Source organism: Tamandua tetradactyla, chromosome 3 (assembly GCF_023851605.1).
Source record: "Tamandua tetradactyla isolate mTamTet1 chromosome 3, mTamTet1.pri, whole genome shotgun sequence".
Lineage (NCBI taxonomy): Eukaryota > Metazoa > Chordata > Mammalia > Pilosa > Myrmecophagidae > Tamandua > Tamandua tetradactyla.
The window spans coordinates 204,139,506-204,160,569 of record NC_135329.1 but is presented as its reverse complement, the minus strand read 5'-3'; the positions used below and the strand labels follow the sequence as shown (position 1 = coordinate 204,160,569).

Below are 21,064 nucleotides of genomic sequence, written 5' to 3'. Positions count from 1 at the left end.
GTGAGAAAGAAGAAAAGCATTAGTCAAATAATCACCACAATGTATATATAGCAAATTAAGATATATGCTTTAAAGGAAAAAGGGAGATTCTTTGAGAACATAGAATAATGAATGAGACTTAGAGAGGTAAGGCATCTTCTTGAGAAAGAGTATTTCTGGCATCCAGAGTATAGGTGGAAAAGCACTGGGACAAGAGGCTGCATGGAGTGTTTAAACAACTCCATGCTTGTGCCTGCAGAACAGAGAAATACGGAAGAGATGGGTGACAAATGTGCCATGAAAGGTGGATATGTGAGGGCTTGGTGACCACTGGGTCTTCATCCTAAAAGCAGTGGGATGTCATTGAGAGATTGCATCAATTAGAGGTCGCTGGAATCCCCACCTGATATAATGCAGTTCCTGTTATATTGTAAATACTCCAGATACAGAAGCTGTTATTGTTGTGTCTAGATTATTATTTCATTATTACAGTGCTTCAGGGGGCAGAGGGAGGGAGGCGTGTGAAGAATTAAGATCACAGGATCGCAGGAAGAGGGTTATTCAAAACCGAAAACTGCCATTGAGAGCACATTTTAAAAGCATTTTTTGACATACAAGGACACCCCGAAACTGACATCCAACAGGTTGGCCATATGTCATGCAGATAGAGAAGACAACCCAGTAGATTGCAAAGGTCTTCCTCATGGTATATGCTGAGATAAAGACCCACGCTGCCTTTCTGTGTGCATTATAAGTAAATACAGTTGGCTGGAGTACTTGTCCTCTTCAATATGAAGGAGGAAAGGAGAAAAAATGAAAGAGAATAAATAGATACGTAGAAGAAATGTGGGGGATCACTTAGGTGCATTAAGGCTGCATTTTACATGATGGGCACAAAAGCTGATGGAATTCAGTCAAGAAGTATTTCCCAACCATTTGCTAAGTGTACAATAAGTGTTATTTTCTTTCTTTTCTGTAAATCATTCTAAATCACTCTCTGGGCTCCCATGCCACCATGGCTTAATAATCAATATAAATCATTAAAGGGGCTGCCTCTCTAGCATGACACAAGAATCTAAAAGCAACCATTAAAAATCTACTCCATCATTGTCACACCATCCCATTGTCCACTGACATGCAATGAACTGCTTTTTACTCACTGTAAGAGAGGGTCAGAAGGCTGTTTATCTCATCTGGAACTGTAGGGCTTAAGTACTTGACTTCAGTGAGCACACCCTTGTCATTCTTCAAGGGTTTTGCTGTCTCTTCATGAGATAAGAAATGATGGGTTCTCTCTCCTTATGGATCCTACAATCTATATCCCCTTCCTATCTCCTATTACTTCTCAAAGTCAAGTTAATTTAACAATTCATGATACATGTGTGCTACATACTACTGATCAACATTGACAATAAAAAATTCATTTCATTGATTTCTTTCTACTATACATTATCAAGTTTTGAATGGATGCACCAATATAATTTAGGTCCAAACTAATATAATTTAGGTCTAAACCAGTGATAATGTTCAAGTTTAAATTAAGATAAAATTTGTCTATGATTTGAATTAGCAAAAGACATATGAAAATGTGTCCTTTCTACAAAACTTTACCCATATCAGAAGTAATAATTGAAATTCACCAAGATTCTCCAGTTTACCTGTCTTGATTCTCTAATTCACCTAAAAAAAAAATTTTTTTAAAGGGCAGGCATGTGAAGAGCTTTGCATTCTGGAGGTCTGATTTTCCCTAATCTAGTCTGAAAGTAAACTGCATAGACATGGCAAACCCTAGCTTGCAAGAGGCCTGGCCGCTGACTCTAAATGGCTCACGGGTTATTTCTTAGAGAAAGCATATAGATGGATTATAATCAACATCTATTAAAAAATGAAATCAAAGATAAAAACAAAGAAAATTCCTAGTAATTTATAATCATCTCCTGTGTTCTGTTGGCTCTTCCCACTGAACCACCTTCTTTGTTCATGAATTGCACCTCTTAAGTAATATAGATTTGAACCGTACTCTGATCTAACAGACATCACAGATAGAAAACTTAGAAATATTTTTGTATCCCATACTAGCAATAATATAAACAAGGGTTTTCAACTGATTACCACATTTTTAATATGAGGACACAGAAGCTTAAAGTTCAAGGTGACAAGAAAAAAGAATCAAAAGTTTTAATCAAGGGCATTTGTAAAAGTAGACTGCCGGGTGGGCATGTGCTTCTGAGCAAAAATATCATGATACAGTTTTGCTTAGTAATGGCTAAAGTCCATTTAACGGATGACAAACCTACTACCACCAACCTCATGGGGCCGATTGCTCCAACTCAGTAACTTCTCATGTACATCCACTCTGAATGCCAAAAAAAACAGATTCCTCATGAACTCACCCTTGCCTTCCTCTCCCATCTTTCCTTGATGTACTTTTTCCGTCACTGTCTACGCATCAGCTAGATTTACTTCATCAGAGCTTATGACAGTTATATACCAGTCTTTTATATGATGATTTGCTTAAAGCCTGCCTTCCCCAGTCATTGCAAACTTAAATAAGTTCAGGATTCATGTCTGCCTTTGATCGCTATCATATTTGCAATGCCTAGTGTGGTGTTTAATTCAAAATTGTTTCTGAAGAATATTAGTAACATAACTAATGAAACGTAAATGCTACCTGCTAATCCTTGAGCCAGATTCTCCAATGAAGACAGAGGATTTAGATGCTAGTATCATTTTGGAAGGCCAAGAAAGTTAGTATAAGGAAGAGGATATTGAGCTCAGGATCCTGAAAGTAAACATTTTTTGCCTTGAAAATATGCAAAGTTTTATAGTTTATTGCAAGAGTACACTTTAAAGCATTCATTATCTCATCAAATTATCTTTGATTGGCATACACAGGTTATCTTTAACCACATTTTTAAAAAATGTTTCATCCAGAAGGTTCACATTAATCTAGCTAAAAACATTTGAATTTCGGTCATTGACTTTTAAGTAAATCATGTTCCTGTGGAGAGAGACATGATTAATACTGAATTCCACTCCCCTCCTTCCAAGCCCATTAAGCCCACTGACAACATCAACTCTAGCATTCATTCAGAGCACCAAAATAAGCCATACTTCCTCCTCTCTGATCTTTGACTGGTTTCAATCTTCCCCTAAGTGATGAAGGTTTTACTATTTAAAGACCTTCTGTGGCAACTGAGGGTAGGAAGTGTCAGGTTCCCTCTGCCCCCTTCCCTAATCAGCAAGAAGCTCAGGCTCCAGGCTCCAGACCAGCTTTCCCCAGAGCAGTCAACAAACAAGAGATCGAAGTCTGGAGGAGGATTTTAAGAACATTCCTGTATGTAAATTAGTTCCACAGTCACAGAGGTGATGGCATAAAAACTAAGTGCCTGGTCCCCTGTGGTGAGAAATGAGGGTAGAGAGAAAGGAAAGGGCTGGAGGGTGGAAGCCCTGGTAGGCCATGTTTAGGATACTGAACTGTGTCTGAATTGGAAGAGACAGGGTAGGACAGTGGCAAAGACTTCTGACTGGGGAGTCCTATAGTCCATACTGGAATCCTGACTGCACCATTGCCCATTGGTAAATTACTTCATTGGTTTCACTGGTTTCTTCATCTTTGACACTTCAGGGGAGATTGAATCCTGTCAGTGTTAGGAATAGAAAGAAGATGATGGGATTCAGGGTATATTTAGAGAGTAAAATGGAAAGGAGTTGACAGTTGATCAGATGTTATGGTGAGGGAAACAGTAGTCAAGAGTGAATCATACTAGCTTGTTTTAGTTTATATGACTTGGGTTGATTATGTCAAAAGCTGAGCCAAAACACAGGGGGAAAGCAGATTGGGCAAATGTATGTTGAATGTGCAGTAGATGCAGAACCTGTAGATGGAGATATCCAACAAGCTGCTGCATCTTCAAAGCTGAAGCTCAGGGCTGAATGTCTGAAATGAGAATATGAATTTACACTGGAGTGTCAGAGGGATGAGATGTCTCAGAGTGTATTGGTCAAGAACAGCTCTCCATTCTCACTCTCAACTCTATTTTTCCTGAATTTTGAGTCTTTCAATATTTTTCTTATTTCCTGAGGGCCCCCACTTTCATCTGCAGAACTAACAATGGGATTCAGTTTCTCAGACATGGACCTTTGACACTACCTGAGACCTACTTTAAACTTACCTCTGTTTCTTCCCATTCCTGACTGTTAGAACCCCCTCCAGACCAGAGCCGGGGTGGGTGGACTCTTGGCCCCATTTCAAGGGGTAAAATCATATAGACTATACTGAGAAAGACGTAAACTGCAATCACGGTATCTTACAGGTGCATATTTTATCTTTCCATTACCTTCAGAGGTCCTAAAAAAAGGAAGGTAGGTGAAGAATGCAGTGAGCGGGCAATTTGGATGATGACTAAAGAGCTATTTGAATGGATGTTCAACAATGGACTTGGACATTAGACATGTTCAACAATGGACTTGGACATTAGACATCAATTTCACTGATCAAATTCACTAAATAATTGCTCAGTTTTCCCGTTGTTTTGCTTTAGTGCGTAGTCATGGAAGGAATGAATCTGTATGTTGTCCATTCCCCTCCATAACCTCTGACCTTTTACAAGCCTTTCAGTCATAATTAGCTTTATTAAGCTGAACATGCTGTTGTGCCACAGGCATTTCCATGTTGGTCTTGTGCATTCTGCAGCAGACTAATAGCTGTGATTTAGTAAAAAGCAACACTATTTTAAACTTGGTTCCTTGTTTTCTTACTGACTTTCCTTTTAAAAACAATAATTATTCAACATAGACAAAACAACTACTGTTGTTACATTAATAAATTATTATATAATCATAAAGTGTATATTATTATATAATAAAATGTATTTTCTTACCACATATATTTTACATTTGTGTATTTCTTTTTTTACTCTATTTCTAATAAAACATAACCTCTAATAAAACGTAAGCTCTACGAAGGCAGGGATTGTTGTCTGCTTTATTCACTTTAGTACTTTGAGCACCTCATACTGTAACTATTGGCAGAATAAATGAATGGATATGCACTCAGATTTCTAATAAATTTTATGATTGCTTAGAAAGCATTATGTTCTTTCTGCTTTTTCTGTTTGTAAGATAGCTGATGGAACTGTTAACAGAGTTTTAAGAAGAAATCTCATCTTGATTGGGTGTTTTAGGAGAAATTCAATGCTTGTGTGTTTGTAGAAGACTTTACCTCAGAAAATTGAGAACTTCGAATATAAACCTGAATCAGTGACAAGAAGGTCTGGGGTATATAACTGACTATTTGTCATTATTAACCCTTCTATTTATAATTTTAGTTGAAGCAATCAGTTTCATTCCTTCTACAGTGGAGAACTAAGTGGTTCACATAACCTTAGGTTACTCATCAAAAACATTAATAAAAACAAAACATCCTCTGAACTGCTGTCTCTGGTTCATATTGCAATTGGAATATAGTTACTTGTAAGACATGTATTTCGGATAATTTGGAAAACCATAATGTAGACACTATGGTATATATATATATATATATATATATATATATATATATATGGTATCATCATATGATAGTATTCTTATCTCAAAGTTGGTCCTCGGGAGTGGGGGGAGTCTCGTTCTCTTAGGTTGGCATATTTTAGCTTCAATCCAGTACAAGAAAGGGCATTTCTAATTGTCATGATCTTCTAAATAGGACACATTCAGTTCCACTCTGCCTAGAAACAGGATAATAAACTGAGTGACCTGCTGAGTTCCCCCCCTGAGCTACAGTTAACAAAATCTTTTGAGGCTCTGCATTGCCCTCTTTGCCTGTGCTCTATAGACACTCTATTGCTTGTTTGCAGAAAGTAATTTTCAATAAATATTAAATTTATAGAGTTTCAGAAATATGCTTTTAAGACTCTCGAATATTTTAGAAATAAAGAGAATAAAACACAAAGCACCTCTGAAATATCTTCACATAATTGCTGTGGGTGGATTTGCTCGCTTCCCACTCTTGGCTCTCTTTTCTCAGTGGCATCTAATGAGGCAGCAGAGTAAACCCGCTGTGTCAATGGCTATGTTGTCCTAATAACGATGAAACACGTTCCTCTGCTCAGCCTCAGTAAAATTCCATACTTGGTTTCTCCTAGAAAAGGTGAAATGTGATTTGCAAGAACAGTTCCATATTTCTTGAACCTTGGCCATTTGGGAACCTTGTCTATTTTGAGATATAAAGTCTGGAATGCATATGTGTATCATACTGATATTCATGTTATGTCTTTTTATTAAGCTAACTTCTTATGTTGCCGTGATTAACACATGGCATTTTTCTTGGTGCTCCCATTAATACTAGTTGCCTTTGGTTATAGTTACTTAATAAGCTATGCTATGTTTACTTTATTCCACATTGCTCTTCTTTCTTTAATAATTTTATTACAGATGGCCACCACTGATTGAATGGAAAAGGTGTTTATTAGTAATATCCCAACTTCTCATTAATGAATATTATAAGTGATTTAATTCACAACACAAGAAGGCAATCACTCATGTAAGGTCTAGGAGCAAAAAGAAATAAAGAACCATGAAAGTTTTAAATATGTGGTAAATCCAAGCAAACATTGATTTGCCCTATGGAGTCTTAAAAAACTTAAAATATAATGGAATAATATAAGTTGGGAGGGGCTAGTTGGAGTTAAGTAGTTCTAAGATTGTTATATTCATGTGGGAGAGGTTAGAGATGTTGATTAATTTTCGAACATGTTACAATAAACACACATGTTATATTTTTTAGGAAAACCACTAAAAGAATTGGAAAAGAGGGTATAACTTCAAAACTAATAGAAAAATGATAAAATAGTCACTTTAAACCAAATAAAACACGGCACTAAAGGAAAATAAATGTATGAGTTGGGACAAAATGACAGCAGATATTGAATTGTAGCTACAGACCTAAATATATCAAAAATTTAAAGTAAATGGACTAGGGCAGTGCAACAGTGGCTCAGTGACAGAATTCTTGCCTGCCATGCTGGAAACCTGGGTTCGATTCCTGGTGCCTGCCCATGCAAAAAAAAAAGGAATAGGACTAAATCCTCCAAATAACTTGCAAGGATTAGCAGTGGGATTTAAAAACTATCAAAGAAATTAAGCCATATCTAAAAGATAAAATACTAAAAGAGATAGACAAAAGATATATCATGCAATCAGTAACCAAAGAAAAGTGATGTAGCTTTATCATTATCAGACAAAATGAACTTTAAAGTGCAAAATCATTGTTAGAGGTAAAGTATGCCACTCTATAATGAAAGAGTGAATCACCAGCACAATTTATAATTTTAAATTTGTATCCACCTAATAAAATAGTGTGGTGGGTTGGACTGCATATACCCCAGAAAATTATGTGTTTAAAGCTAATCCATTCCTGTGAGTGTAAACTTATTTTAAATTTTCATAAGTTCACTTCAGTTAAAGCATGGCCCAGGGTGGGTCTTAATCATCTTACTGGAGTCCTTTATAAAAAAAGGGTGGAGAGAGAGCGAGAGAAAGAGAGATTGAGAAACAAGAAGCTGAAAGTAACGAAACCTGGAAGAAAAGAGAGAGACCAGCAGATGCCGCCATATGCCTTGCCGTGTGACACAGGAGTCCAGGGTCACTGGGAGCTGCTCTTTGGGAAGAAAGCATCGCCTTGATCATGCCTTGATTCGGACATTTTCCTAGCCTCAATAAGCATGTAAGCTAATAAATTCATTGTTAAAAGCCAACCCATTTCATGGCTTATTGCTTTCAGAAGCCTGGAAAATTAAAATAAACAGCCTCAAAATGAATGCAGCAAAAATGGATTAATTCCAAAAAAAAAAAATCAATAAGCACTTAAAAGATCTGAACATCGCATCCAGCTTAACCAAATGTATGTATGTGGGTGCAGAGAATGCTACAACCAAAACCTGTAGAATGTACTTAATATCTATAGGAATTGATCATAGACCAGTTTTTTAAACAATTTTCAACATGCGGTCTTATCACAATGCAACTCAATGAGAAATCAACAACTAAAAGATAAATAAAATAGTTCTATGTAAAGATAAATAAAAATGCATTCCTAACTAAAAAAACTATAGTTTAGGATTTTTAGTTCTAGAAAACAGTTTAAATTGAAAGATAACTGAAATGCCACATTTCAAAATTTGTGGAATGCAATAAAAGCAGCTCTGAGAGAAAAATTTATAGCCTTAAAGGCATACATTTAAAAGAAAAGGAGAGGCTAAAAATCATAGTAAGCATAGGGAGTATATGTCTCTTGAGATTTGAAAAAGAATAAGAAGACAACTTTGTTGTAGTAAAGGAAATAATAATACCAGAAATCAACTAAATAGAAAATAAGTATATAATATGGCAGAAAAACAAATTAAAAGTTGGTTCTTTGACAAGGCAAATCAAAATGAAAAGTCCCTATTATGCTTAATTAAAAAAAAAGAGTGGAATGAATGAACAAACAAAATGGAAGAATGAAGAAAGTGAACATCATTACAGATACTACAAATAAAAGCATAATATATTATGAAAATTTCATGTCAATTAATATGAAAAATTAGATAAATGGATAATTTTGTGGAAAAATATAAAATAACTCGAAATTGAAACTATAAATGGTTCATAAACATAAAAGATATTGAATCTATGGTCAAAAATCTTTCAAGAGATAAAGCACCATTTTCAGATAGCTTTGCTGGACAGTTTTGCGAGATGTTTGCTGTACATGTAATTCCAATAGTCAAACTCTTCTAGCAAATGGAAAAAGAGAAACACTCCCAATTTGTTTCTTAATGTTGCACAATCTTTTTTTAATTATTAATTAAAAAAATTAACAAACAAAACATTTAGAAATCATTCCATTCTACATATACAATCAGCAATTCTTAATATCATCATATAGTTGCATATTCATCATTTCTTAGTACATTTGCATCAATTTAGAAAAAGAAACAAAAAGACAACAGAAAAAGAAATAAAATGATAATAGAGAAAAAAAACTATATGTACCATACCCCTTACCGCTCGCTTTCATTTACCACTATTTCAAACTGAATTTATTTTAACATTTGTTCCCCCTATGATTTATTTTTATTCCATATGTTCTACTCTTCTGTTGATATAGTAGCTAAAAGGAGCATCCAACATAAGGTTTTCACATTCACAGAGTCTCATTGTGAAAGCTATATCATTGTTCAATCATCATCAAGAAACATGGCTACTGGAACACTGCACTACATTTTCAGACAATTCCCTCCAGCCTCTCTACTACAGCTTGAACAGCAAGGTGATATCTACTTAATGCGTAAGAATAACCTCCAGGATAACCTCTCGACTCTGTTTGGAATCTCTCAGCCATTGACACTTTGCCTCATTTTACTCTTCCCCCTTTTGGTCGAGAAGTTTCTCTCAGTCTCTTGATGTTAATTCTCAGCTCATTCTAAGTTTTTTCTCAGTCCTTTGTTGCTGAGTCTCAGCTCATTCCAGGATCTTTGTCCCACGTTGTCAGGAAGGTCCACACCCCTGGGAGTCATGTCCCACTCAGAGAGGGAGAGGGTGGTGAGACTGCTCATCATATTGGCTGGAGAGAGGGGCCACATCTGAGCAACAAAAGAGGCTCTCTTGGGGGTGACTCTTAGGCCTAAATTTTAAGTAGACTTGACCTATCTTTTGTGGGGTTTAGTTTCGTGTGAACAAACCCCAAGACTGGGGGCTCAGCCTATAGCTTTGGTTGTCCACACTGCTTGTGAGAATATCAAGAATTCAACTTGGGGAAGTTGAATTTCTCCCCACTCTCACCGTTCCCCGAAGGGGGCTTGCAAATACTTTTCCACTCACTGATCAAATCATTCTGGGATTCATCGGGGGATCACTCTGGACAAACCAATGTTGCACAATCTTGATAGCAGCCCAACAAATGAGAAAAGGAAATATAACCAATCTTACTCATGATCATAAAGGAAAAAAATCTTAATCAAAATATTAACAAGCTACGTTCCAAAATATATAAAAAGGCTCATGCAACATTATCGAATTGAGTTCATCCTAGGAATTCAAGATGAGTTCAACATTTAAAAATCAATTCTTATAATCCATTGTATTAGTGATCTAAAAGAGGAGACTATGTAGTTATCTTAATAAATGCAAAAAGGTATTTGATAAAATATAACATCCTCTCACAATTAAAGAAAAGAAACATAATAGAAAAGAACTGCCTTAGGTTGAAAAAGGGTATATGCAAAAATCCCACAGCAAGCATGATATATAATGGCATAACTTCAGACGATTTTGGCATTCTTCTATTCAACATTTCACTGAGGATCTTGGCCAGTGGAGTAAAACAAGAATTGAAACTTTGGGTGGGATGGGATTCATAACTAAAAATAAAGATTCATGCCAAAACTTGCTTATCAAGATTTCTTTCTCTCCCATAGAATTCTCTTCTGAGCTTGTTTTACAGGGAGTCAAACTTAGCCACAGGTGGGAAACCTGAGCGTGCACCCACTCACAGATTCCTGCCTCTTGAATGACCCCCTGAGATGCTAGGAAGAAAAATCACCTTCCAAGATTACAGGGATGAGGAGTCATTGGAAGCAAATGAAATGGGAGGGTTCCCTCAACAAAGAAGATGAGATCCAGTCCGTGGGCATAGTTCTACCATGTATAGACAATTCTATAAACAACCAATCAGAATATGACAATCTGAAGCTCTATCACCATCCCCAGCTCCCTTTGTTTCCCTCCTGTAAAACTCCCTTATTCTCAGGTCAGGGAAACAGATTTGAACTTGCATCCTATCTCCTTGCTGATCAACCTTGCAATAAAACTCTTTCTTTTCTCAAAATCTTAATGTCATGGTATTGGCTTCTGTGTACATTGGGCCCACTGCTCAGTAACAGAATGAGGAACAAAAAGCAAAAGATTTGGAAAAGGAGAAACCAAAGCTCTCAGTTGAACTATTAGAATTGGTAAATCAGTTTAACATATTTGCATAATATAAACTGAAACACCCATGTAAGTTATATTTCTTCACATGAGCCATAAACAATGGGTAAAATTAAAAAAATAAACCATTTACAAGACTATAAATAAATATGAAATTTCCAGGAGTAAATTTAGAGAGAGTATGATACTTTTCCAGAGACAATTATAAACCTTAGTGAGTGGCATAGAATGGAGATCTTATGTGACCTCCGATGGTTAGGATGTCCATACCACATGCTCTGTCACTCTCACACTGGCATCTCCTGCTTTGACATTTCTAACATTTTACTATTTGAATTCTTCTCTGTTATGTTCATTGATACAGTAAAATTTTATTGAGTTTTAATGATGTACCAGTGACTGGCAGGCAATGGGAATGCAAAGATACTTTCATTGACTGCTTCTTGTTTACTTAGTGTCCATACAATAGGTAGATATAGATATGGGTGTGGATATTGATATTATTTTTAATAGTTATGAGATTTGAAATAATATATTATGATCTGCTTGGAATAAAAAAAGGCTAGAGTGTACCTTGTGGGTAAGCATTGAATAGAAACATTATAAGGTATTTAGGGAAGCTGAAACAAATATCCATTAATAAAACTGTTCCCACCATTCTCTGCATTCAAATTTTAAATTTAAGAATCTTAGCAAAAACAGTGGACCTCGCCAATAGATACATTTTAACCAGATTGGAAGGCCCTGAAATTCTTATCTACTAGATGTAGGTTATCCTTTGATTCATCAAAGATGAGAGCCTCAATCACTGACACAAATCCAGCATATTACCCAAGGCAGATACTCTTGAAAATATGCATGCAAACTTTTGAACCCTTTCTGTTATTTTTTTTTTAATTGTTGCAACCTCACCGTCTAGCTAGTTTGTTCTTTTTAAAGATGGCCTGCTGTGAATCTGTGTCTTTCCTCTTGAATGATACTAAAACTTCTGTTTCTTTTTTCTTTTTCTCCCCACACTTCTCCTCTCCTGCTTCCTCTCCAAATCTGCTGATGTTTGTAACTCCTTTAATGTGGGTGTGGTCCTCTCCATCAGCCATGTGGGTAGTTGAACCAAACTCACCTATCTGCTTCTCTGCTGCCTTGCCCGCCAGGAGACACTCCCAGGAATCCAGGTTGGTTGTGGGGTGTGGAGTCTCGGGGATTATAAAGCCAAGTCATGACCAGGCCTCCTCGTTTACTTCAGCAGTCCATGAACTGCTTGGGGTTCTCATCCTGACCTCGCAGGCCTCTTGTTTTGCCATGCGACTTCTGCTGAACTGCAAACAGTGCTGGGGATCTTGCCTCTTATTTACCATCAAAATGTACCTGCCTGTGCTCCATCCTGCTAGCCCTCCTTGCTTAAATGATTCAAAGGCATCAGTAATGATTTCAGCATCAATAATATTAAACATGTGGCAGAAGTTTTTAGTTAGGCAGAGCTTTGCTTATCCCGCAAATCACAAAAGGAAGAGGGTTTTTTTCTCCTACCTTCTTGGAAATCGAGGCCTGGTTTGCATTTGGTGATGCTTCTCAATGATTCGGGTATTCCCCTTTTCTCAAGGGGAACTGCCATCCAATGAGGGACTGCCAGACAGGAACAATACAGGCTTCATCCCTCACCTGCATTATTCTTCTCTGGGTACCAGTGTCCCAGTAAAATAGGAGCATCCCAAACAAAAACAATTCTTAAGAAAGCAAATGGCCAAAAGGTAAGAATTGTAGCACAAATATTGCTTTGTATCTGGGAAAGTGTACAGGAGGGGTTCAGGAAAATCTAAGTTTGCATCCCAAATTAAACCACCTACTTAACTGAGGAGCTCTGAGCAAATGCCAGCCCTCTGTGTCTCAGTCTCCTCATGGCCACCATAGCTGATAGCACCTACCCTGCTGGAATGCTGTGAGGATTTGAAATGACATCTGTAAGGGGTCTTTCACAGTGACTAGGAAAGCATGGGTGCTCAATAAATCCCATGCCTTACTATTAACCAAGATTGTCTCCTTTCAGTGACAATAACAAATCTTGTAACATAATGGTATTGGTCCACATACAGATGGAAAAACTGAGGCTCAGAGAGATTAAGTAACCTCCCAAGGTCAAGCTAGTGAAAGTGGTAGAGCTAGGACCCAAATTCAAGTCTTCTAACCTCCAGCACTTGGTAATATTTCACTGCAGACATTTTTCTTCTTTCTGCATGAGCAGGCACCGGGAATTGAACCTGGGTCTCTGGCATGGTAGGTGAGAATTCTGCCACTGAGCCACCATTGCATCGCCCTCTACAGACACTTTTAAAAACATTTTGACATTTTTTATGAACTGCTATTCTTCTCTTGTAACAGATTTGTTTAATGCATGGATGCTGCTCTATGTTACTTCACTTATTCTAGTGGTTTCAAATAATGCATTTATAATTTGCATGATTTTTCCTTGGTGGAAAAAGAAATTATGAAATTTCTCATGGTTTCTGCAGATTATTTCTATCTATTTGATAGTTTCCCTAACATTTGGCTTTCAAGAGTGCAGACTCTCACACGCAGAAGCATGGAGTTAGAATTAAAAGATTATCAACTATTTACTTAAACATAAAAATAACACTAAGATTTTTAGAATGATGCAATTCATTGATCTTACCCACATTTTTCAGAATGTACTAAGTGACAACATTGTGCTAGGTGTGTTTTGCAGTTCAGTAATGAATCAGATAATCTATTTCACCTCCAGAGCTAAGTAATAAATTTGTAAATAAAATCTGCCTACATTTAATTCAACCCCAGCTAAATTTCAAAACCCCTCTTCTTTCAACATGAATAGAAATGTGCCTTAAAATGGAGATTGATACGTATTGCCATTGACAGATAAAGATACATTTACTGCAATGTGATTTCTACAGATACGTCTCCAAAGGGAGAAAAATGCCAATTATTTTCTAGCTTACTAGATTTCTTATGAAAACTTCTGCTATCACTGCACAAAAACTCTCCCAAAATCCTAATAAAATCATGTTTCAAAGTGCTTTACTTCAAAAATGCAATGCAAGCTACAAAATAAACAAATCTAAGAACAAAGTTAATTTGTGGCATAATTATACCATCCAGAAAATCCCAAGAAAATCTAGGACAAAAAATATGTCTGATGGATTGTTAGGATTACCTAATTAAATGTTTGGCAGAGCAGTACTTGTAGTGAAAATGAGTACAGAATACTCGATGCATGCTGAATCTAAAGGGTGCCTAAATTTTTCTGTTATTGTCTTCTGTAGCCTGATTCACCAATTATTCAAGAGAAGACAGAAATCCAGATTTTTTAAAAGTGTTTTCTCATTTTCAAGGGTTGGCAACTAATTTAAAGTATTTTAATATTATGCAGTATATGGCTGTCAATTTGTGAGTTCTGTTTATTCTCTCATTGCTAAATGTCTTTGACATTAAACCACCTTTGTTTTTACTTACTTTATTTAGTGTTTATTTATAAAGAGTTTCAACATTCGCAACCTGTACTTTTAAAAAGTCATAAAATGTTTGTCTCCTGGACCATGCACGCCCCGCCTCATAAAGAAGTCATAAAATGCACTCATGACAGAGGAATTACATTGCTTGAATATATGGGGATAATTTATAGTTGTAAAAATTTAAACTCCAGATATATTTAGAGGAGCCATTTCTCAACATCTGGGCAAATTTACCCCATCTGGTTTCTTCTAAAAAGTGTTCTTAAACTCCTTCCCAACATGTGGAATGTTATCTTAGCTCTTTTTAAAAAGCTGTATATTTTTAAAAATACTCTAATGTATCCAATAAAGAGCATAATAAAATCCTTGAGTCCATTAATGCAGTCTAAGAAAAATAAAGCTGGCTTCCTTACCCATCACCAGATACTCCTTTTAAGGAGAAATGTATTTTTGGCATGATGACATTGTTATTTTAAAAGGGACCAGAAACTTCATCCAGCAACCTAAAATTGTGTTTGCTTCACTGGTCTAAGTCTTATTATCCAGGATTAGTTGAAGCACTTCATAGGATTGTCCAAGTTGATTTCATTTCTTATAGACAAGTATCAAGATGGTTGATAATCCCGTTCCCCAGAGATATTAGGGAGGCAAGATACAGATTCAGAGACAGTTATCTGTGGTAAAGGAATCTTCTCTGGCACCATTAAAGTTTTCTGCCGTGGGAAATTACCTTTGGTGCAAGGTAGGTTTTGCTGGTTTTCTTATTTTTACTATTTCTACCAGTCCTATCAGCCCACTTTCACTTGTGGAGGCTGCATTGTTTGTTACCTCTGATGTGGCCCAGGAGAACTCATCACTAAAGCAGTAACCCTTATGTAAAGATTGCAAATTCAATTTGATTTGAAAGGACAATCAGGGACGTTCATTATAATTGTCATGGAATTTTGCATTTCCGAATGTGTTCATGAGCACTATATTTCCAATATGAAGAGTTCCATGTCACACATTTAAAAATAAAGCTCTCTTTCTGAACACAAAATAATATGCTTTGTGTGCTCAAGGTAGACGATTTAGAAACTATAGAAAGGAACAGGAAATATAACAACTCCATTACACAAAGATTACTACTACCAATATTTTTACATGTTGTTATGCATATGAAACTATGTGCAACTTTTATGTTTCAACTCATTCAGAGATTCAGTATACATTTACTGAGCTCCTACTATATGCTAAGCATCGTTTTTTGGCTGGAAATACAGCACGAGAAAAGCAACAAGACCCCTGCATTCATAGAATTTATAACATGGGGAGAGGAGACACATAATAAACAATAGGCATAGTAAATAAATACATTCTATAGTAGGTTAGAAGATGATACCGTTATAGAAAAAAATAGAGCATGTTGGAGAGACTGGGAAACCAAGGATTGGGCGGGGGAGTGGATAATTATAAATAGAGTGTTCTGGGTAGGCTCCTTGAGAAGGTGACATTTGAAAGACTTAAGGGGGTGATGAAGTGAAGTAGGCTGGTCTCCAGGGAGAGAACATTCCAGGCAGAGGGAACAGCAAGTGAAGGGCCCAAAGCAGAGATGTCCTGGCTTGTTGGAGAAAGTGGCTGGAGTGGAGGGCAGAAGGGAGAATGCAGAAGAGAGGATGTTGGAAAGGTCAGAGGGAGTGCAGCTAGGTAGGGCCTTACAGTCCATTGTAAGAGCTTCAAGTTTACTCAGCATGCAATGCAGACCTACTACTTTTTTTTTTTTTTTTAACTTTTTCTAGTGTATAATATAACATACATACAAAACAAAGAAAGAAAAAAGCAATTGTTTTCAAAGCATTCTTCAACAAGTAGTTACAGGACAGATCCCAGAGTTTGTCATGGGCTACCATACCATCCTCTCAGATTTTCCCTTCTAGCTGCTCTAGAACACTGGAGGCTAAAAGGAATATATATATTTTTTTATCATCACTTTTTTTCTTTTTTGTGAAAAATTACCTATATACAAAAAACAATAAATTTCAAGGCAAAGACAATTAGATGGAGAACATATTTCAGAGTTGCCATGGGTTACAATTCCACAATTTTAGGTTTTTATTCCTAGCAGCTCTAAGATACTGGAGACTAAAGGAAATATCAGTATAATGATTCAGCAATCATACTCGTTTGTCAACCCTACCTTCTCTCCATCATCACCTTTGATTTTTCTATCCCTCTTTTTAGGGGTATTTGGTTATAGCCATTCTAAATTTTTCATGTTAGAAGGGGTTGTCAAGAATATGAGGTAGGGAAATGGAATTAGCTGATGTTCTTGAGAGGCTGGGCCCTCTAGGTTTCAGGATTTATCTGGTCCAAGGACCCATCTGGAGGTTGTAGGTTGTGGAAAGTTACCCTAGTTCGTGGAAACTCTGTAGAATCTTATATATTGTCCTAGGTGTTCTTTAAGATTGACTGGATTGTTTTCAGTTGGGATTTGGCAAGTTATCATAGGTAGCAATGTCTAACAGAAGCTTGCGTAAGAGTGACCTCCAGGAATGGGGCCAAGATGGTGGCTTAGTAAGGTACGTGCGTCTTAGTTCCTCCTCCAGAGCAACTACTAGGTGAACAGAAATAGTGCAGAACAGCTCCCGGGGCCACGGCAGGGAATGGACACACAGCGTACCCCAGTCTGGACTGGCTAGTCTGACTGCGAGACTCGGCTGCGGTGAGATCCCCGAGCGGCGCGCGACTACCCGAGCAGCGGCAGCTGTGGCGGCTGGAGCTCCTCCCTCCCTCCTTCCCGGGCCGGCTGAGAGTCTCGGAGAGGCAAGTTTCCCAAGCCGCGGCGGCTGGCGCCCCTCTTTTGCAGGTGGCTTCCTGGACTAGCTACGAGTCTCGGATCAGAGGGCTACCCAAGCTGCGGTGGCCCTCCCACGCGGGCGGCTTCCTGGTCCGGTGGCGAATTCCCCGGGCCCGCTGCAGCCAGCGATCGACACCCCTCCAGGGAGAGAAGGGAATTTCCGACAGTGGCAGGGACTGGGTCCAACCAAACACCAATAGGGAAATTAATAAAGGAGCCACAAGGTCCCCTCAAGCCGCTGTGGCTGACGCCCCCATCACATGCGGCCCCCCGAACCAACTGAGAGAATTGGATTGGAAATCCCCAGGCTGCAGAGAACGGTGACTGGGGGGATCCCTTCCAAATACGTGAGACAAACATGTGCCACAAGTGCCACCTACTGGGCAGGATAAGAAAAACAGAACCCAGAGATTTCACAGAAAAATCTTACAACCTTGTTGGGTCCGACACCCAGGGAAATCTGACTAAATGCCCAGACGCCAGCAGCAGAAGATAACGGTCCACGCTCAGAATATTGAGAATATGGCCCAGTCAAAGGAACAAACCAATAGTTCAAATGAGATACAGGAGCTGAGACAACTAATGCTAAATATACGAACAGAAATGGAAAACCTCTTCAAAAACGAAATCGATAAATTGAGGGAGGACATGAAGAAGACATGGGCTGAACATAAAGAAGAAATAGAAAAACTGAAAAAACAAATCACAGAACTTATGGAAGTGAAGGACAAAGTAGAAAAGATGGAAAAAACAATGGATACCTACAATGATAGATTCAAAGAGACAGAAGATAGAATTAGTGATTTGGAGGATGGAACATCTGAATTCCAAAAAGAAACAGAAACTATCAGGAAAAGAATGGAAAAATTTGAACAGGGTATCAGGGAACTCAAGGACAATATGAAGCGCACAAATATACGTGTTATGGGTGTCCCAGAAGGAGAAGAGAAGGGAAAAGGAGGAGAAAAACTAATGGAAGAAATTATCACTGAAAATTTCCCAACTCTTATGAAAGACCTAAAATTACAGATCCAAGAAGTGCAGCGCACCCCAAAGAGATTAGACCCAAATAGGCGTTCTCCAAGACACTTACTAGTTAGAATGTCAGAGGTCAAAGAGAAAGAGAGGATCTTGAAAGCAGCAAGAGAAAAACAATCCATCACATACAAGGGAAACCCAATAAGACTATGTGTAGATTTCTCAGCAGAAACCATGGAAGCTAGAAGACAGTGGGATGATATATTTAAATTATTAAAAGAGAAAAACTGCCAACCAAGACTCCTACATCCAGCAAAATTGTCCTTCAAAAATGAGGGAGAAATTAAAACATTCTCAGACAAAAAGTTACTGAGAGAATTTGTGACCAAGAGACCAGCTCCGCAAGAAACACTAAAGGGAGCACTAGAGGCAGATACAAAAAGACAGAAGAGAGAGGTATGGAGAAGAGTGTAGAAAGAAGGAAAGTCAGATATGATATATATAATACAAAAGGCAAAATGTTAGAGGAAAATATTATCCAAGCAGTAATAACACTAAATGTTAATGGACTGAATTCCCCAATCAAAAGACATAGATTGGCAGAATGGATTAAAAAACAGGATCCTTCTATATGCTGTCTACAGGAAACACATCTTAGACCCAAAGATAAACATAGGTTGAAAGTGAAAGGTTGGGAAAAGATATTTCATGCAAATAACAACCAGAAAAGAGCAGGAGTGGCTATACTAATATCCAACAAATTAGACTTCAAATGTAAAACAGTTAAAAGAGACAAAGAAGGACACTATATACTAATAAAAGGAACAATTAAACAAGAAGACATAACAATCATAAATATTTACACACCGAACCAGAATGCCCCAAAATACGTGAGGAATACACTGCAAACACTGAAAAGGGAAATAGACACATATACCATAATAGTTGGAGACTTCAATTCACCACTCTCATCAGTGGACAGAACATCTAGACAGAGGATCAATAAAGAAATAGAGAATCTGAATATTACTATAAATGAGCTAGACTTAACAGACATTTATAGGACATTACATCCCACATCAGCAGGATACACCTTTTTCTCAAGTGCTCATGGATCATTCTCAAAGATAGACCATATGCTGGGTCACAAAGCAAGTCTTCACAAATTTAAAAAGATTGAAATCATACACAACACTTTCTCGGATCATAAAGAAATGAAGTTGGAAATCAATAATAGGCAGAGTGCCAGAAAATTCACAAATACGTGGAGGCTCAACAACACACTCTTAAACAACGAGTGGGTCAAAGAAGAAATTGCTAGAGAAATTAGCAAATAACTCGAGGCGAATGAAAATAAAAACACAACATTTCAAAACTTATGGGATGCAGCAAAGGCAGTGCTAAGAGGGAAATTTATTGCCCTAAATTCCTTTATCAGAAAAGAAGAAAAGGCAAAAATGCAGGAATTAACTGTTCACTTGGAAGAACTGGAGAAAGAACAGCAAACTAATCCCAAAGCAAGCAAAAGGAAAGAAATAACAAAGATTAGAGCAGAAATAAATGAAATTGAAAACATGAAAACAATAGAGAAAATCAACAAGACCAGAAGTTGGTTCTATGAGAAAATCAATAAGATTGGTGGGCCCTTAGCAAGATTGACAAAAAGAAGAAGAGAGAGGATGCAAATAAATAAGATCAGAAATGGAAGAGGAGACATAACTACTGACCTCACAGAAATAAAGGAGGTAATAACAGGATACTATGAACAACTTTACGCTAATAAATACAACAATTTAGAGGAAATGGACAGGTTCCTGGAAAGACATGAACAACCAACTTTGACTCAAGAAGACATAGATGACCTCAACAAACCAATCACAAGTAAAGAAATTGAATTAGTCATTCAAAAGCTTCCTAAAAAGGAAAGTCCAGGACCAGACAACTTCACATGTGAGTTCTTTCAAACATTCCAGAAAGAATTAGTACCAACTCTCCTCAAACTCTTCAAAAAAATTGAAGAGGAGGGAAAACTACCTAATTCATTGTATGAAGCCAACATCACCCTCATACCAAAACCAGGCAAAGATATTACAAAAAAAGAAAACTACAGACCAATCTCTCTAATGAATACAGATGCAAAAATCCTCAATAAAATTCTAGCAAATCGTATCCAACAACACATTAAAAGAATTATACATCATGACCAAGTAGGATTCATCCCAGGTATGCAAGGATGGTTCAACATAAGAAAATCAATTAATGTAATACACCATATCAACAAATCAAGCAGAAAAATCACATGATCATCTCAATTGATGCAGAGAAGGCATTTGACAAGATTCAACATCCTTTCCTGTTGAAAACACTTCAAAAGATAGGAATACAAGGGAACTTCCTTAAAATGATAGAGGGAATATATGAAAAAACAACAGCTAATATCATCCTCAATGGGGAAAAATTGAAAACTTTCCCCCTAAGATCAGGAACAAGACAAAGATGTCCACTATCACCACTATTATTCAACATTGTGTTGGAGGTTCTAGCCAGAGCAATTAGATAAGAAAAAGAAATACAAGGCATCAAAATTGGAAAGGAAGAAGTAAAACTATCACTGTTTGCAGACGATATGATACTATACGTCTAAAACCCAGAAAAATCCACAACAAAACTACCAGAGCTAATAAATGAGTACAGCAAAGTAGCAGGTTACAAGATCAACATTCAAAAATCTGTAGCATTTCTATACACTAGCAATGAACAAGCTGAGGGGGAAATCAAGAAACGAATCCCATTTACAATTGCAACTTAAAGAATAAAA

General features: G+C 37.2%; 1 protein-coding gene across 4 annotated transcripts in view; it reads left to right on the top strand.

Annotated features, from left to right (window-relative positions):
• SPHKAP (SPHK1 interactor, AKAP domain containing) overlaps nucleotides 1–21,064 on the top strand; it is a 237,239-nt gene that overhangs the window by 63,720 nt on the left and 152,455 nt on the right. For 2 of the 4 annotated variants that reach the window (XM_077155347.1, XM_077155346.1), the window contains exon 2: nucleotides 12,041–12,119. The exons of the other annotated variants lie outside the window; for them this stretch is intronic. In XM_077155347.1, coding sequence (XP_077011462.1) covers nucleotides 12,041–12,119 — 79 coding nt within the window. The remainder of the gene's footprint in view (nucleotides 1–12,040; nucleotides 12,120–21,064) is intronic. 4 annotated transcript variants of the gene reach the window in all.